This window comes from Zingiber officinale, chromosome 4A, assembly GCF_018446385.1.
Source record: "Zingiber officinale cultivar Zhangliang chromosome 4A, Zo_v1.1, whole genome shotgun sequence".
NCBI lineage: Eukaryota > Viridiplantae > Streptophyta > Magnoliopsida > Zingiberales > Zingiberaceae > Zingiber > Zingiber officinale.
In genome coordinates, this window is record NC_055992.1 from 8536276 (window position 1) to 8557372 (window position 21097).

Below are 21097 nucleotides of genomic sequence, written 5' to 3' on the forward strand. Positions count from 1 at the left end.
ATGTCAAATATATTTTTTTTTAAAAAAAAAACACGAAATAAAAAAAATAAAGGAAACACTAGTGATTGATCGTTGGTACGTCGTTATCCAATAATATCTGGACACCTCATATCTTCTACCTAAAATGATGACGTCAGAGTAGGCAAAAGATTCCCATTCCTCCTCCCAGTGCGATGCGTGTTTACCTGGAGGGATCCACGGTGGAGAGGAAACGTTCCATTCAATGTATGTGGAAGACTCTACAAGGCAGTGGCTTCCGGCATTATGCTTCGTTGATATTGATATCGAATGACATGGAAATCCATAGTTACCTAATTGAATTCCCTCTTGAGTCAACATCTTCAATGATAAGGAGTATAATGCTGGCGGCTGCACATTTGAATATTGTCACCCGAGTACGTGGCGCTGTCTCGGATGTGTCGTTAAGATGACAATTTCATATTTTGCTCCAATAGTAATAGTGATGGTATATTCGAATATTATCATCAAAATATCCGCGGAGTGAGGGAGTCGTGGTGGACTGTGTTTAAAATGAGTATTCAATTAAAAGTAAATTAATTAAATAGAATAGAATTGAAATTGAAATTAATTACAAATAAGTTCTAGGTTTGAAATGATTAACCGAGTCGATAATATCAATTTGAGAAACGAGGACGTGATCCTTAATAATTTAAAATAAAAGGTGTTATCCGATAATTTCCCTCCCATCGTGATCGTGCCAAATTATTCTTCCTCAGCAAATTAATGAAATTACCCCCGACACACCATCCGCCAACCACTAACCGCTGTGGGCCCCACCACCTGATGAAATTATATAGACACGTCTCTCCTCTGTCGCTGACACGTAGGCCCAGCGTGGCCCCACATTTTTATTTATTTATTTTTTAACACGGACGAGGTCGATCTTTCGCACATCTATAAATAAGCCCTTTCGCTTATCGGAGTGAAATTAAATTAAGATTACAACTATTTTTTTCTCAGCGTTAAAAAAAATAAAATTATTGTGGAGCTTCACCAGTACCACAAACGTCGCGATAATTTTTCATTTTTTTATTGAATAATTATTTCAAAATAGTGTCGCAAATCAGTACGAACTTTTATTGTTTACGTGATTAGATCCAAGATTTCATTAAATTTTTTATTCTGAGAGAGATATTATAAGTTTTTTTCCCCCTTTTCATGATTGGCAAAGTCAACCCATTAGCGATGGATCAAAACGGCTCGTTTCAAATCCGAAAGTCAATTTCCTTACAAGAATTATTTCTTTTTTTTTAATAAATGTAATCATTTCTAGGACAAGTTGACAGACACACATTGATAAAAATGATTTATTTTATTAAAATTATTTTTAAAAACTTGCCGATTTCAACAATTACATCAACCAATAATAATATGATTTTATATTTCACTTTTAAAAGAGTATTACGAACTTGAAAATAAAAAAGTAAAAGAATGAATAAACTTTTTTAAAAAAACATTATATATATAATTTTGATGCGAAGACATCATTAAACTATTTTAGTTAAATACCTCTCCGATAATCTCATATTGCCAATTCGATCCATTAATATATTTTTAAACAAAAAAAGAAAACTATTAAGGTGATCTGCCTAAATATCTTAATGAACTTTATTGGTCAAAATTTAAAAAGTAAAACAACAAATAAATTTCCTAGAGTATTGTGACTATATTATTATTTTAATCACTTAAATAGTATGAAAATATTTGAATGAAATCAAATTAAAATAGTAACCTTCGAGGGTCCTTTGGTAAAATGTACGATTTACTTGTTTACATAAACGCCATTAATTCGGAGCTAAAAAGGCAGGGAAGTTGAAGACTTGAAGTATCTTCTTCCTCGCGTCTCGCTCGATAAATTGGAGAAAATCACAGCCAACGGCCGAGGAATTCCTCTCCGACTCTCTTCCTCCTTCCCTCTGGAATCGCCATACCAACGCCCTCCGTCGTTCCGTCCTCTCTTACCCGGCTTCCTAGATTCCGATTCCTGAATTCGCCCAATTTCAGTGGTGTCAGCTCGCCGCCCACCGAACCCTTTAATGGTATCGCCGCCTCTCGCCTAGACGTTGGTAGGCTTCTCTCGTGACTCCGGGGACACTTGGCCTATGAGTACTGCCGAAAAGCTGAATTTTTGGCATCTTCCGGAAAAAGGAAAATTTTGAAATCTATATTTTTTAACTCCAGCTGCGCGATCGAACTCGAGGAGCATTTTTCGCGTCGGGTCTCACTGGTTTATGCTGCCTTGATGTTTGTGAACGCGGTGCTCTGTGGATTTCACTTCTAGGATTGCCGGTTTACGGCAGTACTTTGTTTAAGTGTTCCAAAAAAGCTTCCTTGGTTTACGGATTCGAGCTCAAATAAGGAAGATGCTTTTTTTTTTCTTTCTAATTGTTCATTTGATGGTAAAGGATATCGCGTTTTAGCCAAACTGGGAGGTTGAAGTCCTCGGTATTTGTTTGGACTTCCCATAAATATCAGGAAATTGCACATTTTTGAAGATATCAGTAGTATTTGATGGCATCGGGTTCTGGAAATGAAGAGACGAACAGGGGGAGCATGTGGGAATTGGATCGGAATCTTGATCAACCCATGGATGAAGAAGCTGGCAAACTTAGAAACATGTACAAAGAAAAGGTGTGCCATTATTGATTTGAGTATTGTCAAAATATTTCTTTCTTTCTTCTTTTGGATGCTTCTTACATTCGACTCTAAAGATAAATGATCAAGCCATATCATACGCATCATCTTTCATCGATTTTCTCTGCATCCGTAGTCGAAATAGATTTTATTTTTTTTCTGAAAATATCCGCTATCCAGGGGTCTCACTACCTTTTTGACATTTAGTTCAGTCCATTTCTGTCGAGGCATGTGATGATCAGTAATTAATAGTAATCCTTCATGTCACAGACCATGCTCCAATAAGATGTATAAGATTGGCAAAAGGGATTCTTTTAATCTGTTTTCACTTCTGATAACTAAGTAATTTGGACTTTAACTCTGAGAATTTATGGTTCTGTTTGCAATTTGATCATCTTTTGAGGAATTCTCTAAGCTTTCTCCTTTTGCTTAACCTTCTTCCTTCTTTTTTTTCAAGAAAAGAAAGATTGGCTAGGCCCATCTGTCATGGATTATCAATATTTTTCTCTCTTTCTTCTGATAATGATTTGGAGATTAAATCAAATTTGTGAGAGAAAAAAAATAACACTTGCTATTCTCAAGTTTCTTCCTTACGTATTAGATTAAAGGAGCATATAGTCATATCACTAGTACAGCATCAGCACTAGGCTTATATTCATGTTTGCTTTATTTACTCGTGATGATGCAGACATGCATTGATGTTTTCATTTAGCAATTTGAAGTGATGATTATTCTTTTGTGCAGAAATTTTCAGCCATGTTGGTCACCAGACTTGCCTTTCAGAGTCTTGGGGTTGTGTTTGGAGATTTAGGAACCTCCCCACTCTACGTGTACTATAATACATTCCCTCGTGGTATTGATGATCCAGAAGATGTTATTGGAGCTCTTTCTTTGATCATCTACTCGCTCACGCTAATACCCCTTCTTAAATATGTTTTTATCGTGCTTAGAGCAAATGATAACGGTCAAGGTATGCTAACTCTGAAAATATTTTTTAATCAAATTTCTATATTAAGTAACATGATTCCCAATAAATTTTAATATCTGTGATAGCCATATTTGCAGAAGCTCATGTTCATCAAAATGGAAATATCAGAATAATTAATCTAACAAAGAGGAATGTGGAAATAGAGTATTGTTCTTAAATTAAATACTAAATATTTGTAGTTATTAGCCTTTAGTTTAAGCTCATATCCATAGTTCTGTAATTTTCTGCGTGAAGTTCTTTCTTACTTTTATTCACAGTTTTTTTCATGCAGTCACACACATCAAATCAAATAGAATATAGAAGTTCCTTTTAGGAGATTTACTCCATATCAGAATTATATGAAAATTTTCATTGTATTCCTTCATAACAGTAATGCTGAGTAAAAATCAACATAATTGTTTTATATGGGTAAACATTCTCCATTGCTAATATGTCCATTGATTTTGAACAATCCTGTAATTGCCACTTTAACATGTCAAAGAATGCATAGAAAAAACAAAAAGTCATCTTACGATTAGTTATTATTTCATTGCAATTTAGTGTTCTATCCTGCTTTTTTATGTATCCTTTATAAATATAAGATTTTTTTACTTCCATGTACAGGTGGTACCTTTGCACTCTATTCACTACTTTGCCGACATGCAAAAGTGAATACTATTCCTAACCAGCATAGAACTGATGAACAACTCACAACTTACAGTCGCCATACATTTGACGAGAAGTCACTAGCTGCAAAAGTCAAGAGGTGGTTAGAATCACATCCATTTAAAAAAAATGCTCTGCTTATTCTTGTTCTCGTTGGCACTTGTATGGCTATTGGTGATGGAATTCTCACTCCCGTCATCTCAGGTAAACTAATTCTGTATCATATCTTTAGTTTCAGAATATTTCTTTATTTGGATAGGATCCCTTTTAACTATTTATTTTTATTTATGCATTCGTTGCAATGATTTTCTGCCTTTCCTTTTGGTATTTTGCAGCTGATTCTTTTTGGTGTTCCCGGTGTAGCATTTTTTCTCTGTAAATTTAACTTATCGTGAATTGAAGAAGTATAATCCCTTTTACTGCTCATAATTTCCTATACAAAAGTTGGATTATTTGGCATTTCATCTTTGTAAAATTAACTTCATCTCTAATTGAATATTCTTTCTTAATTATTGCACTATATCACATCTATGGATGGAAATGAAGAATAAAATTTGTATACATGTGATCTAAGTTGCATGCTAAAATGCTTGAATGCTTTTGCAGTTCTTTCTGCATCAGGTGGCATAAAGGTTAACAATCCAAAGATGAGCAATGGTAAATCTGCAACCTTGAGAATTTTTATTCCCAATCTTTTTCTTGTATCAGATGCTAAATCATAGATCAAGACATCTGTTTTAATTGAAGGCAAAATTCAAAAAGAATCTGTATTTAAGTAATTTGATCAAACAGGTGCTTCTGGACGTTTCACCACAAGCATCTTCATTAATTTATTTTCTCCTTCAATGTTTCAGATGTTGTTGTGCTTGTTGCGGTGGCTATTTTGGTTTGCTTATTTAGTATGCAACACTATGGTACTGATAAAGTCGGATGGCTTTTTGCTCCTGTTGTGCTAGTCTGGTTTCTGTCAATTGGAGTTATTGGCATTCTGAATATATGGAAATTTGATAGCTCAGTCCTGAAGGCTTTCAATCCAGTTTACATCTGCAGATATTTTAGACGAGGGAAACAAAATAGTTGGGTTTCACTAGGTGGAATTCTGCTCAGTATAACAGGTTGCTCTGCGCAAATTCATTTCACACATGATGCACATTGATGCTAGATATTATAGACTTTCTGATTATGTTTAGAAGATCACTTTAGTCCGTCCTCTTTTTGTTTTGCAGGAACAGAAGCATTATTTGCCGACCTGTGTCATTTCCCTGTATTAGCTGTTCAGGTAAGTAGTAATTTTCTGTAATAATCATAGTCAATCTGCTGAGTTTCTTTTTACTAATACGATCTTTTCATGCAGATTGCTTTCACTACAGTTGTTTTCCCATGTCTTCTATTGGCATACACTGGACAAGCTGCATATCTTGTTCATCACACAGACCATGTTAATGATGCTTTCTTCAGATCCATTCCAGGTTTCTTGGCCTTAATCTACCATTTGATTCCATGATTTTCCATGTGTTTGTCATGACATTTTGTTTTTCTAGATGGCATATACTGGCCCATGTTTATCGTAGCTACAGCAGCTGCAATTGTTGCTAGTCAAGCCACCATATCTGCAACATTTTCTATAATCAAACAAGCTCTTGCACTTGGTTGCTTTCCGAGGGTCAAGATCGTGCACACGTCAAAGAAGTTTCTCGGTCAGATATATATTCCTGATATCAATTGGATTCTTATGATCCTCTGTATAGCGGTTACTGCTGGATTCAAAAATCAAAGTCAGATTGGAAATGCATATGGTAATCTGTTGCACTTTTATATATCATTCATTCATTAATGGAAACTACACGTTCTCTATTTGCCTTGAACGAAATGTCTACCTACTTTGTAAAATGTTAAAAGGTAGATGTTACCAGAGAATAATGGCACAACAAATATATAATAAATGCACTAATCATCTGGGTAAGAGCGATAGCTTTGAAAATACTATTATATTGTTTCTCAAGAGTCTTTGTCCAGTAGCAAATGGGTGTTTTCAGCTCTAGTAGGTTGATGTATCTTTGCTGATTGATGCAGCTATGGTTGATTATCTTCATGCCGTAAATTATTGGTGAAAAACCTTACATTCTCTGTGGCACGGTCTCTAGTTCCTTGTCCTCTAAATCTGTATTTCTGCTTCAAAGTATCTTTGTTCTGTATCGCATATATTTCATTTTCTTGAATTGAGAATAGGTATGCATTTAAATGATTCTCATCATCTTCCTACATCAAGCTTCTCAAAGTAGTTTTTATTGAAAGTTCTCGCTAACCTTTTTATTTGAAAATTATCACTAAAATATTGAAAACATTTTTTCTTATGGAAAACAGGAACTGCAGTTGTGATTGTTATGGTGGTGACAACATTTCTTATGATCCCAATCATGCTGTTGGTCTGGCGAAGCCATTGGTTCCTAGTCTGCATTTTCACTGCTTTATCTTTGTTGGTGGAGTTTCCCTACCTAACTGCTGTGCTTTTTAAGATAGATCAAGGTGGTTGGGTACCTCTTGTTATCGCTGCCACATTTCTCGTAATAATGTATGTCTGGCACTACGGCACAGTTAAGCGATATGAATTTGAGATGCATAGTAAAGTGTCCATGGCATGGATACTAGGCCTAGGACCAAGTCTTGGCTTAGTTCGTGTTCCTGGAATAGGATTTGTGTACACTGAACTGGCAAGTGGTGTCCCCCACATATTTTCCCATTTCATCACCCACCTTCCGGCCATCCACTCAGTCGTTGTATTTGTTTGTGTCAAGTACCTCCCAGTCTACACCGTGCCAATGGAAGAACGTTTCCTTATGAGAAGGATAGGGCCGAAAAATTTCCATATGTTTCGGTGTGTTGCACGATATGGATACAAGGATCTTCACAAGAAGGATGATGATTTTGAAAAGATGCTATTCGATAGCCTCTATCTCTTTGTTCGTTTAGAGAGCATGATGGAAGTGTATTCAGATTCAGAGGACTACAACGTACCAGCGCAGCGGATTGAAAATTCCTCTGACTTAACAACAAGAGAGAATGGCAATGAGAACACACTTTCCTCAATCATGGATCTCAGTTATGCATCTTCTAGTGATCTCATCCAACCTGCTCAATCCCAAGGAAGTAGTCTGGTGAGGTCATCAGGTCATGCAAGCGGCATGACCAGCGAGGAATTGGAGTTCATGAACAGGTGCAAGGAGGCTGGGGTGGTGCACATTCTCGGGAACACTATCGTGAGGGCTCGTCGAGAATCCACAATCATAAAGAAGATAACTGTTGATTACATATATGCTTTCCTCAGGAAGATCTGCAGGGAGAACAGTGTGATCTTCAATGTTCCTCATGAAAGCCTACTGAATGTTGGACAGATCTTTTATATATAGTCATAACGTTCCGATTACAGTTCTTCATCAGACCTAATACCCTGCCAGTGGATGTGGAGCAAGCGTAAAGATTAGCGGAGGCACCTAGCTGATGCTATCGATCGATGCACATGTTGGCTATACGATCCCAGAAAGCTGGAATAGCAGCAGATCAGAGCCTTAGTTATTTGCTTGGAATTCTAGTTTTTGCCAGTAAGATTAGTTTTGCCAGTATTATTTGTATGTTGGGTATGTAATTTTGAGATTATCATAGGAAGACGAACTCAGTTTATGACTTTGTACAGAAGAGGAGAAGTGTTTCTACTAGGACTTGCAGTTTTGTTGTGAGCTCTATCAAATAGGCTTCCATCTTTTGTACTATTATTGGTAATGGTTTTAATATCAATAAAATGGTCGACTTCAATCCAAAATTTAGTTCAACTTGTTAAGTGTGATTCAACATGTCAATCCAAGATGATCGCATATCTTCTTCAGAACATATTCCTGGTGCGATTGTGAAACAGAAGCAAATTTATTCAAGTGCTAAATGTAAATGAAGAAAAGAATATGCGAAGTTAAAGTGCTTAATTGGACGGTACTGGTCGTTCAGCATCCGATTCCATGGGACCCATTTTCTACCCCAATGGCAAAGGCCGGGCCCGTTTAGTTAAATCGGATCCGGGGCAGTGCATTCCATTTCATGTCGTTGCTTTCGAAAAATGAGAGAGAAAGAGAACATAAAACCTGGCTTGCTTTGTTCTTTCCTCGGGAAAATTCCCAGTTCAGTCCCAAATGTTTGGGTTCTTTCCCGGTTCAGTCCTAATTATTTTAACATTCCCGGTTGCATCCCAAATGTTTTTAAAAAATTTTCGATTCAGTCCTAATTGTTTTAACGTTCCCGGTTGCATCCCAAATGTTTTTAAAAAATTCTCGATTCAGTCCTTCCGTTTATTTCATTATTAAAAGTAGCAGAACATGTTCACGTGCAACTCACACATAATAAAAAGACCCAAATAATATTTTTTGCCCTTCATTCTCTTTTTTGCTGGTAGAATTTAGAATTTCCAATTCCAAAAAATTGGTGTGGCCTCATTATTTGAGCAGTAAATTAACAACACTACCACATTCACATTCCATAATATTTGTTTGAAATGATACGGGCAAAAAACATGCATCATACATTAATCAGTATGTACTTTGGCATAATAAATTAATTGATAAATTACCATAATTTGGAGAAAGAACGATGTATACGTTTGGGGAAAGAACAATGGGAAGAAAGAAACAACAATGGGAAGATAGGAAGAAAGAAATTAGGTTTTTACATTTAGGATTTTGGGTCTTTTATTATGTGTGAGTTGCATGTGAACATCTTCTGTTACTTTTAATAATGAAATAAATGGAAGGATTGAACTGGGAATTTTTTAAAAATATTTGGTATGCAATCGGGAACGTTAAAACAATTAGGATTGAACTGGGAATTTTTTAAAAATATTTGGGATGCAACCGGGAACATTAAAGCAATTAGGACTGAACTGGGAATATTTTAAAAACATTTGGGATGCAACCGGGAACGTTAAAACAATTAGGACTGAACCGGGAAAGTACCCAAACATTTGGGACTGAACCGGGAATTTTCCCTTCTTTCCTCCACCGCCTGCCATTTCGTTGGCCTCTAGGGTTTGTTAGGTTTGATCCGGAGAAAGAGGCGAGCTTTGGAAGTCTTTGATGGCGCACTCGGTTCTTCTCAGATCTGCGTCTCCCTTGATCGAAAGATCGCGAGAGGTATTAGCTTCCGATTCTGACAGGGTCTGTCTGATTTCGTTACTCTTCTTTCCAATTTGATTCTGTTTTTCTTCTTATTCTGTTATTTAATTTTTGCATCTGTGATTTTATTCCTGTTCAGGTGCCTGGTATCCGCTCTTCTTACTCGGCTCAGACTCGGACAAATTTTTTGGGTTCTGGAGTGACCTCTCTGCGCCGTTGTTCGTTAGTGATCACTATAGTCATTGCTGTCAACATAGACAATCTGAAGTTGTTGATTTGTTCTTTATATTTTCATGCAGTAAATATAATGGGAGCAAAAGCATTCAGCCAGTTAAAGCCACAGTGACTGAAGCCCCTCAAATTGTTAAGGGTAACTCATGATATGGAGCGTTTTAGTTATAAACCAGTCAATTCTCTAGTCCGTTTTTAACAATGCCAGGATTTCTAATCATTCATTTTTTGTATGTACCTTCTTTTAGGATCTTCAAGTAGTGGAAAGACAAAGGTCGGAATTAATGGTGAGCTATCCTAGGATCTCTGTCCTGTTCAGTTTGACTTTCATGTTAGTTCTTCAATTCCAACCGTTGTGATAATTTTTTGTTACTATTGACATGGAATGGATAAGTAACCATCTAAGTTTCAACTCTACAACTAAAAATACGATGATGGAAAGTGTCTTTTTGTATATGCTACATTTTACTTTGTTATTGCTTTTGTAAGATAATAACTTTTTTTGTATTCCAAATCTTTCAAAATCATGTTAATCAAACAAATTATTCATGTTCCTGGATTCCTGGACCATAATCTTCATTTTATCTTAGCCTTGTATTATTGCATTTTAGTCTTCTGGATCATTGAGAGGTGATTCAAGATGGAAGGTAAGTCTGTCTAGACAGTGCTCAGAGTGATACTGAAATCATTCTTGCACTGCAGGATTTGGTCGCATTGGTCGGCTTGTATTACGAATAGCAATGGCTAGAGATGACATCGATATTGTGGCTGTGAATGATCCCTTCATTGACTCTAAATATATGGTAAGGGTATTTATCAATTGATTTGATAAATATTTATTAGGATAGGAATACTAAGTACTTTTGTTTCTTGACTCTAAAAAGTTATTTTGGTGGATAAATGTGTATACACGTTTGTGTTTCTGAGTCAAGTTTGACCTGAACAAAAAGGAGTGAAAATAAAAAATCGTGAGTTATATTTTTAGATTGATCATGGAGATTGATATTCAATTCACCTAACTTTGTTTAGAAAAAATTGATGAAACCTATAAGACCATAGTGTTGTTGAGTGGTTGTTTGGTGAATGGGAATGAAAGTTGAAAGTTTTGAATCATAATCTAATTTTCTCACTTGGATTATGTGGCTCCTGGGTTCAAAAAGCTACATTTGGTCTTAACAGAATAACCAACCATATGACTGCAATGCTCATGAGTGAACCTCTGGCTTGATGTTATTATATATTAATAAATTTTTAAGTGGGAATCATTTGAATTCTAAGTTTGTCAAATAAGGTTATCTTTTAATTGATTACATCTTGTGTAGAGGACCAGACTCTTTTTAGAATGATTCTTTACTAACTTGTCTTTGGTATTTGTGGAAAATGCCAACCATGTGGGAATTATGTGTATTTCTTTTTTTTTTCAGCTATTATTTGTATCACTTTGTTGTATCAAAAGCTTGATATTTCTATAGCATCAATTTAAACTAATAAAAGACATGGAAGTATGCAATCAGTTAAAAGCTTCAAAACTGACACAACTGCTCTGGTATATAGTTTTCTGCCTCCACTAAGATTTTGCATTTACCTTTAGGTTCGATAAAATATGTGACGATGTAAGCAATTTTCCATAGAAGAAGAAGTAACCATATTCTGCTATGTATTGATGAAAGATATTTGAGGACAAAACTTTTGAAGATTTGATTTGTTGTTCCTTGATATCTTTATCATAGGAAACTGATTTCTGGTTTGCCTACAATTTTTTCTATTCTTAGTCGTTATTATATTTCTTTCAATATAATGATCATATTCTTTTCGTTAGGCATACATGTTAAAGTATGATTCAACACATGGTACCTTCAGCGGATCCATCAAAGTTGTGGATGAGTCCAACTTAGAAATCAATGGTAAAAGAATTTCTGTTTCTAGAAAAAGGTATTGCATTAATCTTTTCAGGCTAACCTTTGTCAACATCTTTATATTTTGATGTTAAGGTTTCTGAACAATATTTTATACCTTGGGTTCGTAAAATTTGAATGGCCAGAATATAATTTGATGTTTTGTTGGATACAAATTAGATGGCCAAGATTGATGAAGGAATGTGTTCTTACTTGACTCTGAAAACCAATGATTTTTTTAATCTCATATAACATCTAGTAATCATTGTTACTGATGATCTATGTTTTATTTGTGTATGATTTGGTACATTATTGAATCTTCCAGTGTTTTGAGATATAATCAATCAAAGAGAACAAGGAAAGTAACCTAATTTTATGCATTTTTTTTATCAGGGATCCAACTGAGGTTCCCTGGGGTGATTTTGGAGTAGAATATGTCGTTGAATCTTCTAGTGTTTTTACAACGATGGAGAAAGCATCAGCCCACCTAAAGGTATATTCTTCGTGTACTAGTTTCTCATATATAGCTGATTCACCTTTCTTGTATGAAAGTTTTGTTGATTATTTTGTCAATATTCAATAGGGAGGTGCAAAAAAAGTGGTAATATCAGCTCCATCTGCTGATGCTCCTATGTTTGTGATTGGTGTAAATGAGAAGACATATGAATCCGGCATGAGTAGTGTCTCAAATGCAAGTTGCACAACCAACTGTCTTGCTCCTCTTGCCAAGGTTTCATACTTAGAAGCATAATTGCTCTAAAATCTATATCCTTCCATCCCCAAGGTCTATGGATCAGACATTAATTCTAATGCCCAAGTCAATAATTATTGAATGCACATGGAATTTCAATTCCCCAACTTCTCATTATGCTCTAGATATACCCTTTTTAGGCTGTTAGCGTACATGAATCTCTCTGTGCCTCATAGGATGCCCAGTTTCATGTATCATGGATCATAGATCTCTTATGGGATAAATAACTATTGTCCTTCTTGAAGGTTGTCCATGAGGAGTTTGGCATTGTTGAGGGGCTCATGACTACCGTTCATGCGACCACAGGTTTTTTCCTTTCACTCTAAATTATAAGATACTGAAAGAATAAAAAGGGTAGCTCGGTGCATGAAGCTCCCGTTAATGCGGAGTCTTGGGAAAGGTCTATTGTACGCAACCTTACCTTGCTTTGCAAGAAGTTATTTCTAAGACTCAAACTTGTGACCTCCAGGTCACACGGGAACAATTTTATCATTGACTAAGGCTCCCCTTCATAAGATACTGAACACACGCTTAACATTGCACACACATATTATTATACTATCATGCCTTGCATAATACTTTCAGACTGATTTTCTGAGACTGATGTCTTTACAGCGACACAGAAAACTGTTGATGGCCCTTCAATGAAAGATTGGCGTGGGGGGCGTGGTGCTGGACAGAACATCATCCCCAGTTCAACTGGTGCAGCTAAGGTGAGGTCATGGTGACAGTGATCAAGATATTACATTCTTCTGCTTAGTTTTAAATTTGAACTGATTCAATCCTGGATTAGGCTGTTGGAAAAGTCCTTCCGGACCTAAATGGGAAGCTCACTGGAATGGCTTTCAGGGTTCCTACACCTAATGTTTCTGTTGTAGACTTAACTTGCCGACTTCAAAAAAGTGCATCATACGAGGATGTCAAGGCAGCCATCAAGTGTGCATTTCCTTTTTTTTTAAAAAAAAAAATTATACTAGAAAGTTTCTTACAAATGTATAGTTGTTGAAATTTGATCCTTGGTTTTAGCCTATTTTTTCCCCTGAAGTTCCAATTATGCCACTTCAGCTTTTCAAAAGAAATCAACTATCTCAACGATTTCATCCAAATGTCCAAATTGTATTAGTTCAGCTAACATGATAGGGGGTTTGAACAAAATTGAGGCAGCCTACTGACTACTGAGCAAGCCCACCATTATAGTTCAGCTCATCTGTTTTATTTTAACTGAAGTATCTGTATGTTAGATTTTTTTTTTCTTTTTGCCCTTTAAATTTTATATTGTTTACTATGAGCACATTTCAGGTTTGCATCAGAGGGTACCCTGAATGGTATTCTTGGATACACTGAAGATGATGTCGTCTCAAATGATTTGGTCGGTGACTCGAGGTAAAACTTTCATGTACAAAATATCACAACCTTTTCTTCACTTTCATTACACTCATTTTCATTCTCTTTATTTCTGTTACATTTCAGATCTAGTATCTTTGATGCTAAAGCTGGTATTGGCTTAAGTGCTTCTTTCATGAAGCTGGTCTCATGGTATGACAACGAATGGGGCTACAGGTTTCCATCTTCTCCACCTTTCATCTCCATTCTCCACAAGCAAAGCAAACCATTGCCATCTTATATATCACCTCTTTATTCTCTACAGCAACCGAGTGCTTGACCTCATCAAACACATGGCTCTGGTGAGTGCTCGCCATTGAATTGCGCCTGAAAACTTACCTAACGACATGCTGCTTTTTATGGATCGGAGACTTTCTAGTGCATGGAGAACCGATTTTGATGTGGTTGGCTGTTGTACTTGTTATTTTTAGTTGAATAAATGTAGCATGGGAACCTCATTTTGACATTGCTACGATTTACATAACCAGTGTTATGCCAATTGCCATGGAAGTTAAGATTGCTATGGGCAATTGGGAATATACGATGTAATTACTTATTATGGTTGCCAATAATCAAGGGTAGCAACAGCTGAATTTGGAAACATGAACATTGTATTACATTCAATGGGATTATTCATTGTAACAAAGTATACAGGAGTTGTATTTGGTTTTTTTTGTTTAAATGTAGAACCAATCTGAGACTAAATTTACAATATATACTAAAATGATACGAAATCCATCACTCCAAATTATCTCATTAATTTTGAGTTAAACATAGATAATATATATTGTTTATGTTTTATTTGTTATATAAGCTTAAAATATAGATCAAAATATGACCATGCTCTTTGTTAGATAACAGAGAAGTTGCCCATTGAAATCTAGTGATGCTTTGGGTTTTTACATACTTTTAAGGTTTCATTCAGATTCAAATTGCATACATCTAGAAGCAATTGAGAGATTTTGATAATGTAATTTTTTAAACATTGTATATTAAAATTTAGTTGAATGTAAAAATAAAATTAGTTGAGCTATGAGACATCTAAAATTGATAAAATATTATTTTTTTTAAGTGGAGGATGGTGCAAGTATTTATCTATATCTTAACATTAGATTTTAACTGAAATTTAATTTTATCATGTTTTATTTTTTGATAAAGAATGTAATGCTGTATGTGGATTTAATAAAGAGTAGCGCTAATTATTATTTTCTGAATCATTTAATATTTAAACCCGACGACGCATAATTATGTTTCTGCGTCCACCTCGTTATTTGCTTGAACGGCCGGTTGGCTCGTTTCGTTGATCGGGGTCCGTATTTTTTTTTATCTTCCATAGGAGACGAGCTTCAGAACCCTAACCTGGTTCTGCTTCCGCCATAGCTACGTTCGCTGCTCGATCCGAGGTGCATCGAGTAAAACTGACCTCTACAGGGCAAGGGCTGTGATCGCGCAGGGCGAGCGGCGATGGGGAAAAAGAAGAAGCGACCTTCGAAGGTGTGGTGCTACTACTGCGACAGGGAGTTCGACGACGAGAAGATCCTCGTCCAGCACCAGAAAGCCAAGCACTTCAAGTGCCATGTATGCCAAAAAAAACTATCCACCGCTGGAGGCATGGCCATCCACGTCCTCCAGGTCCATAAGGAGACTGTGACCAAGTATGTATCCATCCTATACCAATCCCCAAACTTGAAGTTGATTGTATTTTTTGGGTATGCACTGCCGGATTGGGTCTATGTATTCTTTTTTTACGATTGATGATCGCTGAAATTTTTCCTTGTTCGTGGGGTAGATCAAATACCTTCATTTATATTGGTAGCGTGGATGATGGTCGACGGATGTACCTGTTGGTCCTTTTCGCGATACAAGAAGTCTTGTTCCTGATTGATCATGGAAAATATTGACAGTATTTTTTTTTTTTTTTTGACCAAATGTATTCAAGTTAGCCTTTTACATTCTCATGAGAAACCATTTCCTAACGGTTCATGCTTGCCTTGAGGTTTCTAGTGTAGTCATTTGTTAGTGACATTTCCTAACGGTTCATGTTTTACATTCTCACTTTGTATATTACAATTGAAGATGACCTTTTATGCCACTTCCTACATGGCTTAACGTTCGTTCCCCTTGTTTTTTGTTGCATTCTTTTGTTAGTTTAATCATGGTCTCCCATTCATCTTGCATGTTTTTCTGATCTCATTTGCTTTAATCTAGGGTTCCTAATGCTATGGCTGACAGAGATTCAACAGACATTGAGATTTATGGTATGCAAGGAATTCCTCCTGATATCTTGGCAGCTCATTATGGGGAAGGTAAAATTTTTTATGGCTTTCTTTTCCTCTTAGCTATGCTTGCCCCAAATAATTGAAACTTTTTTGTTGTTGTCATTATTGATGATGTCTTCATTTATCATGCATCGTCCAAATTGTCATTCTATGTCAATACACATATGTTCATATATTTGTTCAATGATACTAGAGTTTTTTTTTTTTGGCTCTATTAGATCTTTCTCTGTAGGAGAACCTTGGCGCAATGGTAAAGTTGTTGCTTTGTGACCAAAAGGTCACGGGTTTAAATCTTGGAAACAACCTCTTGCAAAAAATAGGGTAAGGCTGCGTACAATGGATCCTTCCGGGACCTGCATAGCGGGAGCTTCGTGCACCGGGATGTTTTTTTTTTATTAGATCTTTCTCTCTCCCTCTTTCACTTTAAGATTTTTACTGATATATCTTGTCTTCAACACACACAGGGATTCTTTTCATAGATCATACGATCAATTAATTGTGCATTTAGTTCTTTCATTCTTTGACCCCACATCTTACATGGCAATACCTATGCCCAGGCATCATGCTTATGATCCTTTCAGTCTAATGGTTAAAAGTTGATTGGTTTCTGGTTTATGCCCACTTCTCTCTTCCATTCATTAATATTACTCATCTTGAAAAATAGTACTCTGTGCCTTAAGAGAAAGTTCCAACTATTATGGTGCTTTAAGTTTACATTGTGGTCCTGGTGAGCTGAAAAATTCAAACACCAGTATCATTTTGAAAGTTGGCTGGTTTCATTTTTAACTTTTGGATGTTGTCATAATAACATAAAAGCAACCCTACTCAACATGAATTTAATAATAATAATAATAATATGATATAATGAATATCTTTAAAAGAACCTAATTTGGCATAAACATATTGTAATAAAAGGGCAGCCGGTGCACAAAGCCTTTGTCAATGCAGGGTCGCGGGAAAAGGTCTATTGTACACAGTCTTATTCTGTTTTGCAAGAGATTGTTTCCAAGACTCGACCCGTGATCTCCAGGTCACACGGCAACAACTTTACTATTGTGTCAAGTCTCCCCCGGCATTAACAGATTGTAATATCATTTAAAAAAATAAAAAAGTTGTGTGAGAAACAAATCAAAGAACTCATAAAAAGAGGTTGATTCCATGATTTGGTGGATAGGAAAATTTGAAACTCCAATGACAAAGATAATGTTTTTTCAAAAAATCTTTAGGTTTAGATTTGTGATATTTTCTCTTATTTGAAGGACACCAGCCTGGTTTTCCTCCAAACTAGACCTGACCTTCTAAAAGATCTCTTGGCAGCATGTATTCATTTCTCAACTAAAAGTTTATTATGATTCTTTAAATGCTCGTGACATCAATATGCAGAAATCAGAATGGTTTGTTTAACAATTTATGGATTTGATTTATTTAAGTTGTCTTTTATTGAAGGGCAAACTTCTTTATATTTATTTGATTTGCTGTAATACTGTTACTCGTAATAGAGCTTCGTTCATATACATGCTTATGCAATTGTTCAGAGAATCTCCGTGTTGTAAGCTGTTTCCAACTGCATGCTCAAATTTCACTATGTAAAAGGGAGTTATGCTGATTCATTATCTTTGTTCATTTCACTACTTTTATGCTTTCTGAGTGAGATGTCCACCTTTTCACTGCCACCTTAGGCTTCTAGCACATGCCATTTGTTTGTACAAGCATGCACTGGCACTTACAGAGCATGATGTTAAAGCATACTTAAACCCTGTCAATATTGTCTCATTTGTTATGCCTCCTTTGAAATCTACTAGTATATGGGCCATTGCCAATCATTTTGCACAGTGAATTGGATTCCACTTTGTGTGCGCATTTGAAGGATGCATTGTCAATTAACCTGAGCATTTTTGTGTATTATCTGGATGCATTTATTTTTGTTTGTGGCTTGCTTTATTCAGTTAGTTTTGGTGCAGATGAAGATACAGTGGCAAAGACAGCTAAAGTGGAAGTTCCATCTACTGGTTTTGTTGGCGGAGCAATTCCTGGTGCATTTGGCATTAGATTTCCTCCCCGACCTGTATATGCTGGCGTTCCTCCTGTGTATGTGTAGATTACTGCATTGATCATTGGAAATTTAGTGTTTTTGAGTTTTGAATTAGTGTTTTTGCATGCAGTTTAGCTTTCAAGTTTTGCTGCTTTTGTGGTCTTATGGCTCATGTGCTTCCACGTTTCATTTTTTGTCAGTTATAATCCAGCCCTTCCATTTCAGCATCCAACATGGCCTATTCCAGCTATTCGTCCAAATCCTTGGTTTCCTTCACAAGTATCTGTTCCATTTCCCCCACCTGTTGTTGCTACACAGCAGCCCCTGTTTCCTATCCAGAGTGCAACAACTCCTTTGGCCTCCACTTCTACCTCTGGACTCCCGACACCTCCTCAAGCTGATCCGCCCACAGCTACACCGCTTTTGGTATCTCAACCTCTATTTCCAATCAATAGTCCAGCTGGTGTACCTGCAAAATCATCACCAACAATCTCTTCAGCCTCCCCAACAATGTTGAAAGGTGTAGCTGATGCAAATTCAGGATTGCATACTGCTATAGAAGGTGGTTATGCCACTCAAAACAATCCAGGTGCAGTAACTTACTTAAAAGGATCTACATCAATGTCATTTGTTGTGATTTACAATGTGATTATAGTTATCTCCCTTCCAAGTTTGATAATTAAATTGTTTATGCAATAATCATCAATGCATTTCTTTGATATATTTTTGCTAAATGGTTGCTCTACTCTCTTTGGTGTTTTATCAAAATGGTGGCCAATTGTACTGTCTCCCATATAAGCAGCAAAAAATCATCAAATTTTTTGATAGAAAGTCCAAATAAATTTCAAATACACTAAAATTTGGCATACAATTCGTCATGCACATGGTCAGTAGAGAGGTTTATGTTCAAATATGTCATAAATACAAAATTAATAACTCAAATTGTACTTTTGCTTCCAGGTTGAATCAATATTGTTCTCTCTCAGAGCATCCATAGGTAGCCAACCTAAACATTATTTGTTTTTTTTTATTGAAAGTTGATGTTTTTTAAAGATATAATTTTCTTTAAAAAAAGTGAATAAGGCTCTGTTTCTTTAAAGTTAAGAAAAATTGCATTTCTTGCATAACATCAAATAATATAATGCCACAACATTTTGCTTTAATGATGTGTTGAGCCATGACACATGATAGGACATGCAGAGGATGCAAAGTGAATCAATTACAAAGATTTGTTAGAAGTTCACTAGTGTTTCTTTGTGGTGTTTGTTCTTATCTGTTTTCACTATTGAATCTCTGTTTCTTCAATATTGTATTCTTCCCGCAACATTTGCTATTGTTCGAAAAGCCAGATGCAATTTGTGACTTATTCTCATGCAGCCTTAGCATGATATGACATTTACATATATGTTCCAAGTAAATATTTTTGCTTTTTTAGGTGGTGTTTCATATGCAAACTCACATATGTATGCTTCTGGTCCAAATACTGGGAACCCTTCAATTGGGCCACCTCCTGTGATATCAAATAAACCCCCAGCTTCCCATCCTACTACAACTGAGGTCTACTTGGCCTGGGATGACGAGGCAATGTCAATGGCAAGTTTCTAACTACTGCTATCAGTTAATTGGTTGAACATTTTTGTTTGGACATTCCTACTAGATGCAGCATTATTCTTTATTAATATATGATTAATATGGAATTGTTGAGCAGGAAGAAAGAAGAATGTCCCGAACAAAGTATCAGGTGCATGATGAAACTAGCCAGGTAAGTTATTACTGGCTTCTGTTATTCATTCTGATTTATGCCAAATAGATTTGCAATTAGGGTGCAGATCCTGAAGGTAGGAACAAAATGAAAACTTTTTTTTAAACTTCTTTATGCTATATTTCATGTTCTTATTGTTGGGTTAATCCCATTCCAATTTAAATGGTACGCTCTAATATGTATGAATAAAGCTTTTATGGACTACGACCCTTTGTAATAAGTTTTCTTATTAGGCAGTGTCAATTTGAAGAGGAGCTTTGGCGCAACGGTAAAGTTGTTGCTTTGTGACCAAAAGGTCACGGATTCGAATCCTGAAAACAGTTTCTGGTAAAAAACAGGATAAGGCTGCGTATAATAAATCCTTCCCTGGAATCCCACATGGCGGGAGCTTTGTGTACCGGGCTATCCTTTTTTTTTTAACTAGGTAGTGCCAATTTAATTTTGACCTTGGGATGAGTAAGAAAAACATATCTTGATTTCTTTCCAATTCTTTGGAACCTCCAAAGTTTTCAAATACCTTCTCACATTATTTCTCCTGCAAGTAAGTTTTACAAAACTAACAAGCTTGTGCTGCAAATCAACGAGGGGTCGCAACCTAGCACCAGGCCTATGCGAAAATGCGTATGTACCAAGTTCTGATTTAGTTTTTGATTTTCTGTGTTGTATGTCTTATCGTTATTGCTTTTTAATAAGTGTGGGGCTTGAGTGGGACAACAAGAATTTCTTGTTTACTGTTTTTGATCACATTGGCGACCAGAATTGGTTCAGGTCAGCATTCGTTCAGAAGCAAGTTTGCTAACTGCAGTGTTGTTTGGTTGCTAAGCATATAGAATAGCAATAATCTTCTTGATGCTTTCTTAACCTGTCTGATTGATTTTTATGGATACCCATTGAACTAGATGAACTCGATTGATGCGGCCATAGACAGAAGGATATCTGAAAGCCAACTTGCTGGCCATATGACTTTCTAAACCCCATGTTATCGTGGGGAGTTAGCGAGATTACTTGGCATTCTCAGAACGGCTCAAATCATGGAGCTACAAGGTGTGTTTTCTATCCAGTGTTAGATGATCAGATTACTTGGAGGCTGATTGGGTTTGTGCCTTCTGCAGGCATTCATATGAAGGATATAGATTCCAATTTGATGTCTATAATCTAGAATAGGTTGTTGTTGAAAAGATTGTTTCTGTTGTGAGTTCTTGAGTAAGGTGTCAATTCTTAAATTTATCTAGTCATCTTATATATAAACCGCAGGTTAGGTGCTGAAAATATTTTGGAATGGCTAGTAACTGTGATTGTAATACATTTCTAATTTTCCTTTTT

The 21097-nt window shown here is 36.1% G+C and overlaps 3 protein-coding genes across 8 annotated transcripts; all 3 read left to right on the top strand.

Annotated features, from left to right (window-relative positions):
• The first annotated feature begins 1810 nt into the window (after window positions 1-1810).
• On the top strand, window positions 1811-8105 carry LOC121969480 (probable potassium transporter 11). Its single transcript, XM_042519614.1, has 9 exons — window positions 1811-2652; window positions 3400-3625; window positions 4247-4492; window positions 4895-4945; window positions 5143-5403; window positions 5515-5567; window positions 5643-5757; window positions 5830-6084; window positions 6653-8105. The coding sequence occupies exons 1-9, from the start codon at window positions 2533-2535 to the stop codon at window positions 7693-7695; spliced, it is 2370 nt and encodes a 789-aa protein (XP_042375548.1). The 5' UTR covers window positions 1811-2532; the 3' UTR covers window positions 7696-8105.
• Window positions 8106-9300: 1195 nt separating this feature from the next.
• Window positions 9301-14373, top strand: LOC121969481 (glyceraldehyde-3-phosphate dehydrogenase GAPCP1, chloroplastic-like). Of its 3 annotated transcripts, none has more exons than XM_042519616.1 (14): window positions 9301-9459; window positions 9581-9663; window positions 9741-9811; window positions 9921-9959; window positions 10375-10475; window positions 11492-11604; window positions 11961-12060; window positions 12151-12297; window positions 12564-12624; window positions 12934-13031; window positions 13112-13254; window positions 13618-13701; window positions 13789-13878; window positions 13967-14373. In XM_042519616.1, exons 1-14 carry the CDS (start codon window positions 9403-9405, stop codon window positions 14019-14021), a joined length of 1242 nt encoding a protein of 413 aa, XP_042375550.1. In that variant the 5' UTR covers window positions 9301-9402; the 3' UTR covers window positions 14022-14373. The 3 variants fall into 3 exon arrangements, with proteins under 3 accessions (XP_042375550.1, XP_042375551.1, XP_042375549.1); XM_042519617.1 differs by having other exon boundaries at window positions 9306-9483; window positions 13789-13854; XM_042519615.1 differs by having other exon boundaries at window positions 9308-9483.
• Window positions 14374-14962: 589 nt separating this feature from the next.
• Window positions 14963-21097, top strand: LOC121969482 (protein SUPPRESSOR OF FRI 4-like). Of its 4 annotated transcripts, none has more exons than XR_006108570.1 (8): window positions 14963-15356; window positions 15910-16007; window positions 17942-18068; window positions 18213-18601; window positions 19448-19605; window positions 19721-20395; window positions 20468-20542; window positions 20674-21097. XR_006108570.1 is itself a non-coding variant. In XM_042519618.1 (7 exons), exons 1-7 carry the CDS (start codon window positions 15166-15168, stop codon window positions 20743-20745), a joined length of 1089 nt encoding a protein of 362 aa, XP_042375552.1. In that variant the 5' UTR covers window positions 14963-15165; the 3' UTR covers window positions 20746-21097. The 4 variants fall into 4 exon arrangements, 1 of the variants encoding a protein (XP_042375552.1); XR_006108569.1 differs by lacking the exon at window positions 20468-20542 and having other exon boundaries at window positions 19721-19774; window positions 20674-20818; window positions 20887-21097; XR_006108571.1 differs by having other exon boundaries at window positions 19721-20542.

What these genes read in the sequence shown, in the direction of transcription:
- LOC121969480 (XM_042519614.1), top strand. Translation starts at nt 2,533, where the DNA reads ATGGCATCGGGTTCTGGAAATGAAGAGACGAACAGGGGGAGCATGTGG. An exon ending in TCCCTGTATTAGCTGTTCAG is followed by an intron (nt 5,568 to 5,642) that starts GTAAGTAGTAAT and finishes CTTTTCATGCAG; the next exon opens with ATTGCTTTCACTACAGTTGT. An exon ending in TCAGATTGGAAATGCATATG is followed by an intron (nt 6,085 to 6,652) that starts GTAATCTGTTGC and finishes TATGGAAAACAG; the next exon opens with GAACTGCAGTTGTGATTGTT.
- LOC121969481 (XM_042519615.1), top strand. Translation starts at nt 9,403, where the DNA reads ATGGCGCACTCGGTTCTTCTCAGATCTGCGTCTCCCTTGATCGAAAGA. An exon ending in AAGCATCAGCCCACCTAAAG is followed by an intron (nt 12,061 to 12,150) that starts GTATATTCTTCG and finishes AATATTCAATAG; the next exon opens with GGAGGTGCAAAAAAAGTGGT. An exon ending in GTTCAACTGGTGCAGCTAAG is followed by an intron (nt 13,032 to 13,111) that starts GTGAGGTCATGG and finishes ATCCTGGATTAG; the next exon opens with GCTGTTGGAAAAGTCCTTCC.
- LOC121969482 (XM_042519618.1), top strand. Translation starts at nt 15,166, where the DNA reads ATGGGGAAAAAGAAGAAGCGACCTTCGAAGGTGTGGTGCTACTACTGC. An exon ending in TATGCTGGCGTTCCTCCTGT is followed by an intron (nt 18,069 to 18,212) that starts GTATGTGTAGAT and finishes ATTTTTTGTCAG; the next exon opens with TTATAATCCAGCCCTTCCAT. An exon ending in TGCATGATGAAACTAGCCAG is followed by an intron (nt 19,775 to 20,673) that starts GTAAGTTATTAC and finishes CCATTGAACTAG; the next exon opens with ATGAACTCGATTGATGCGGC.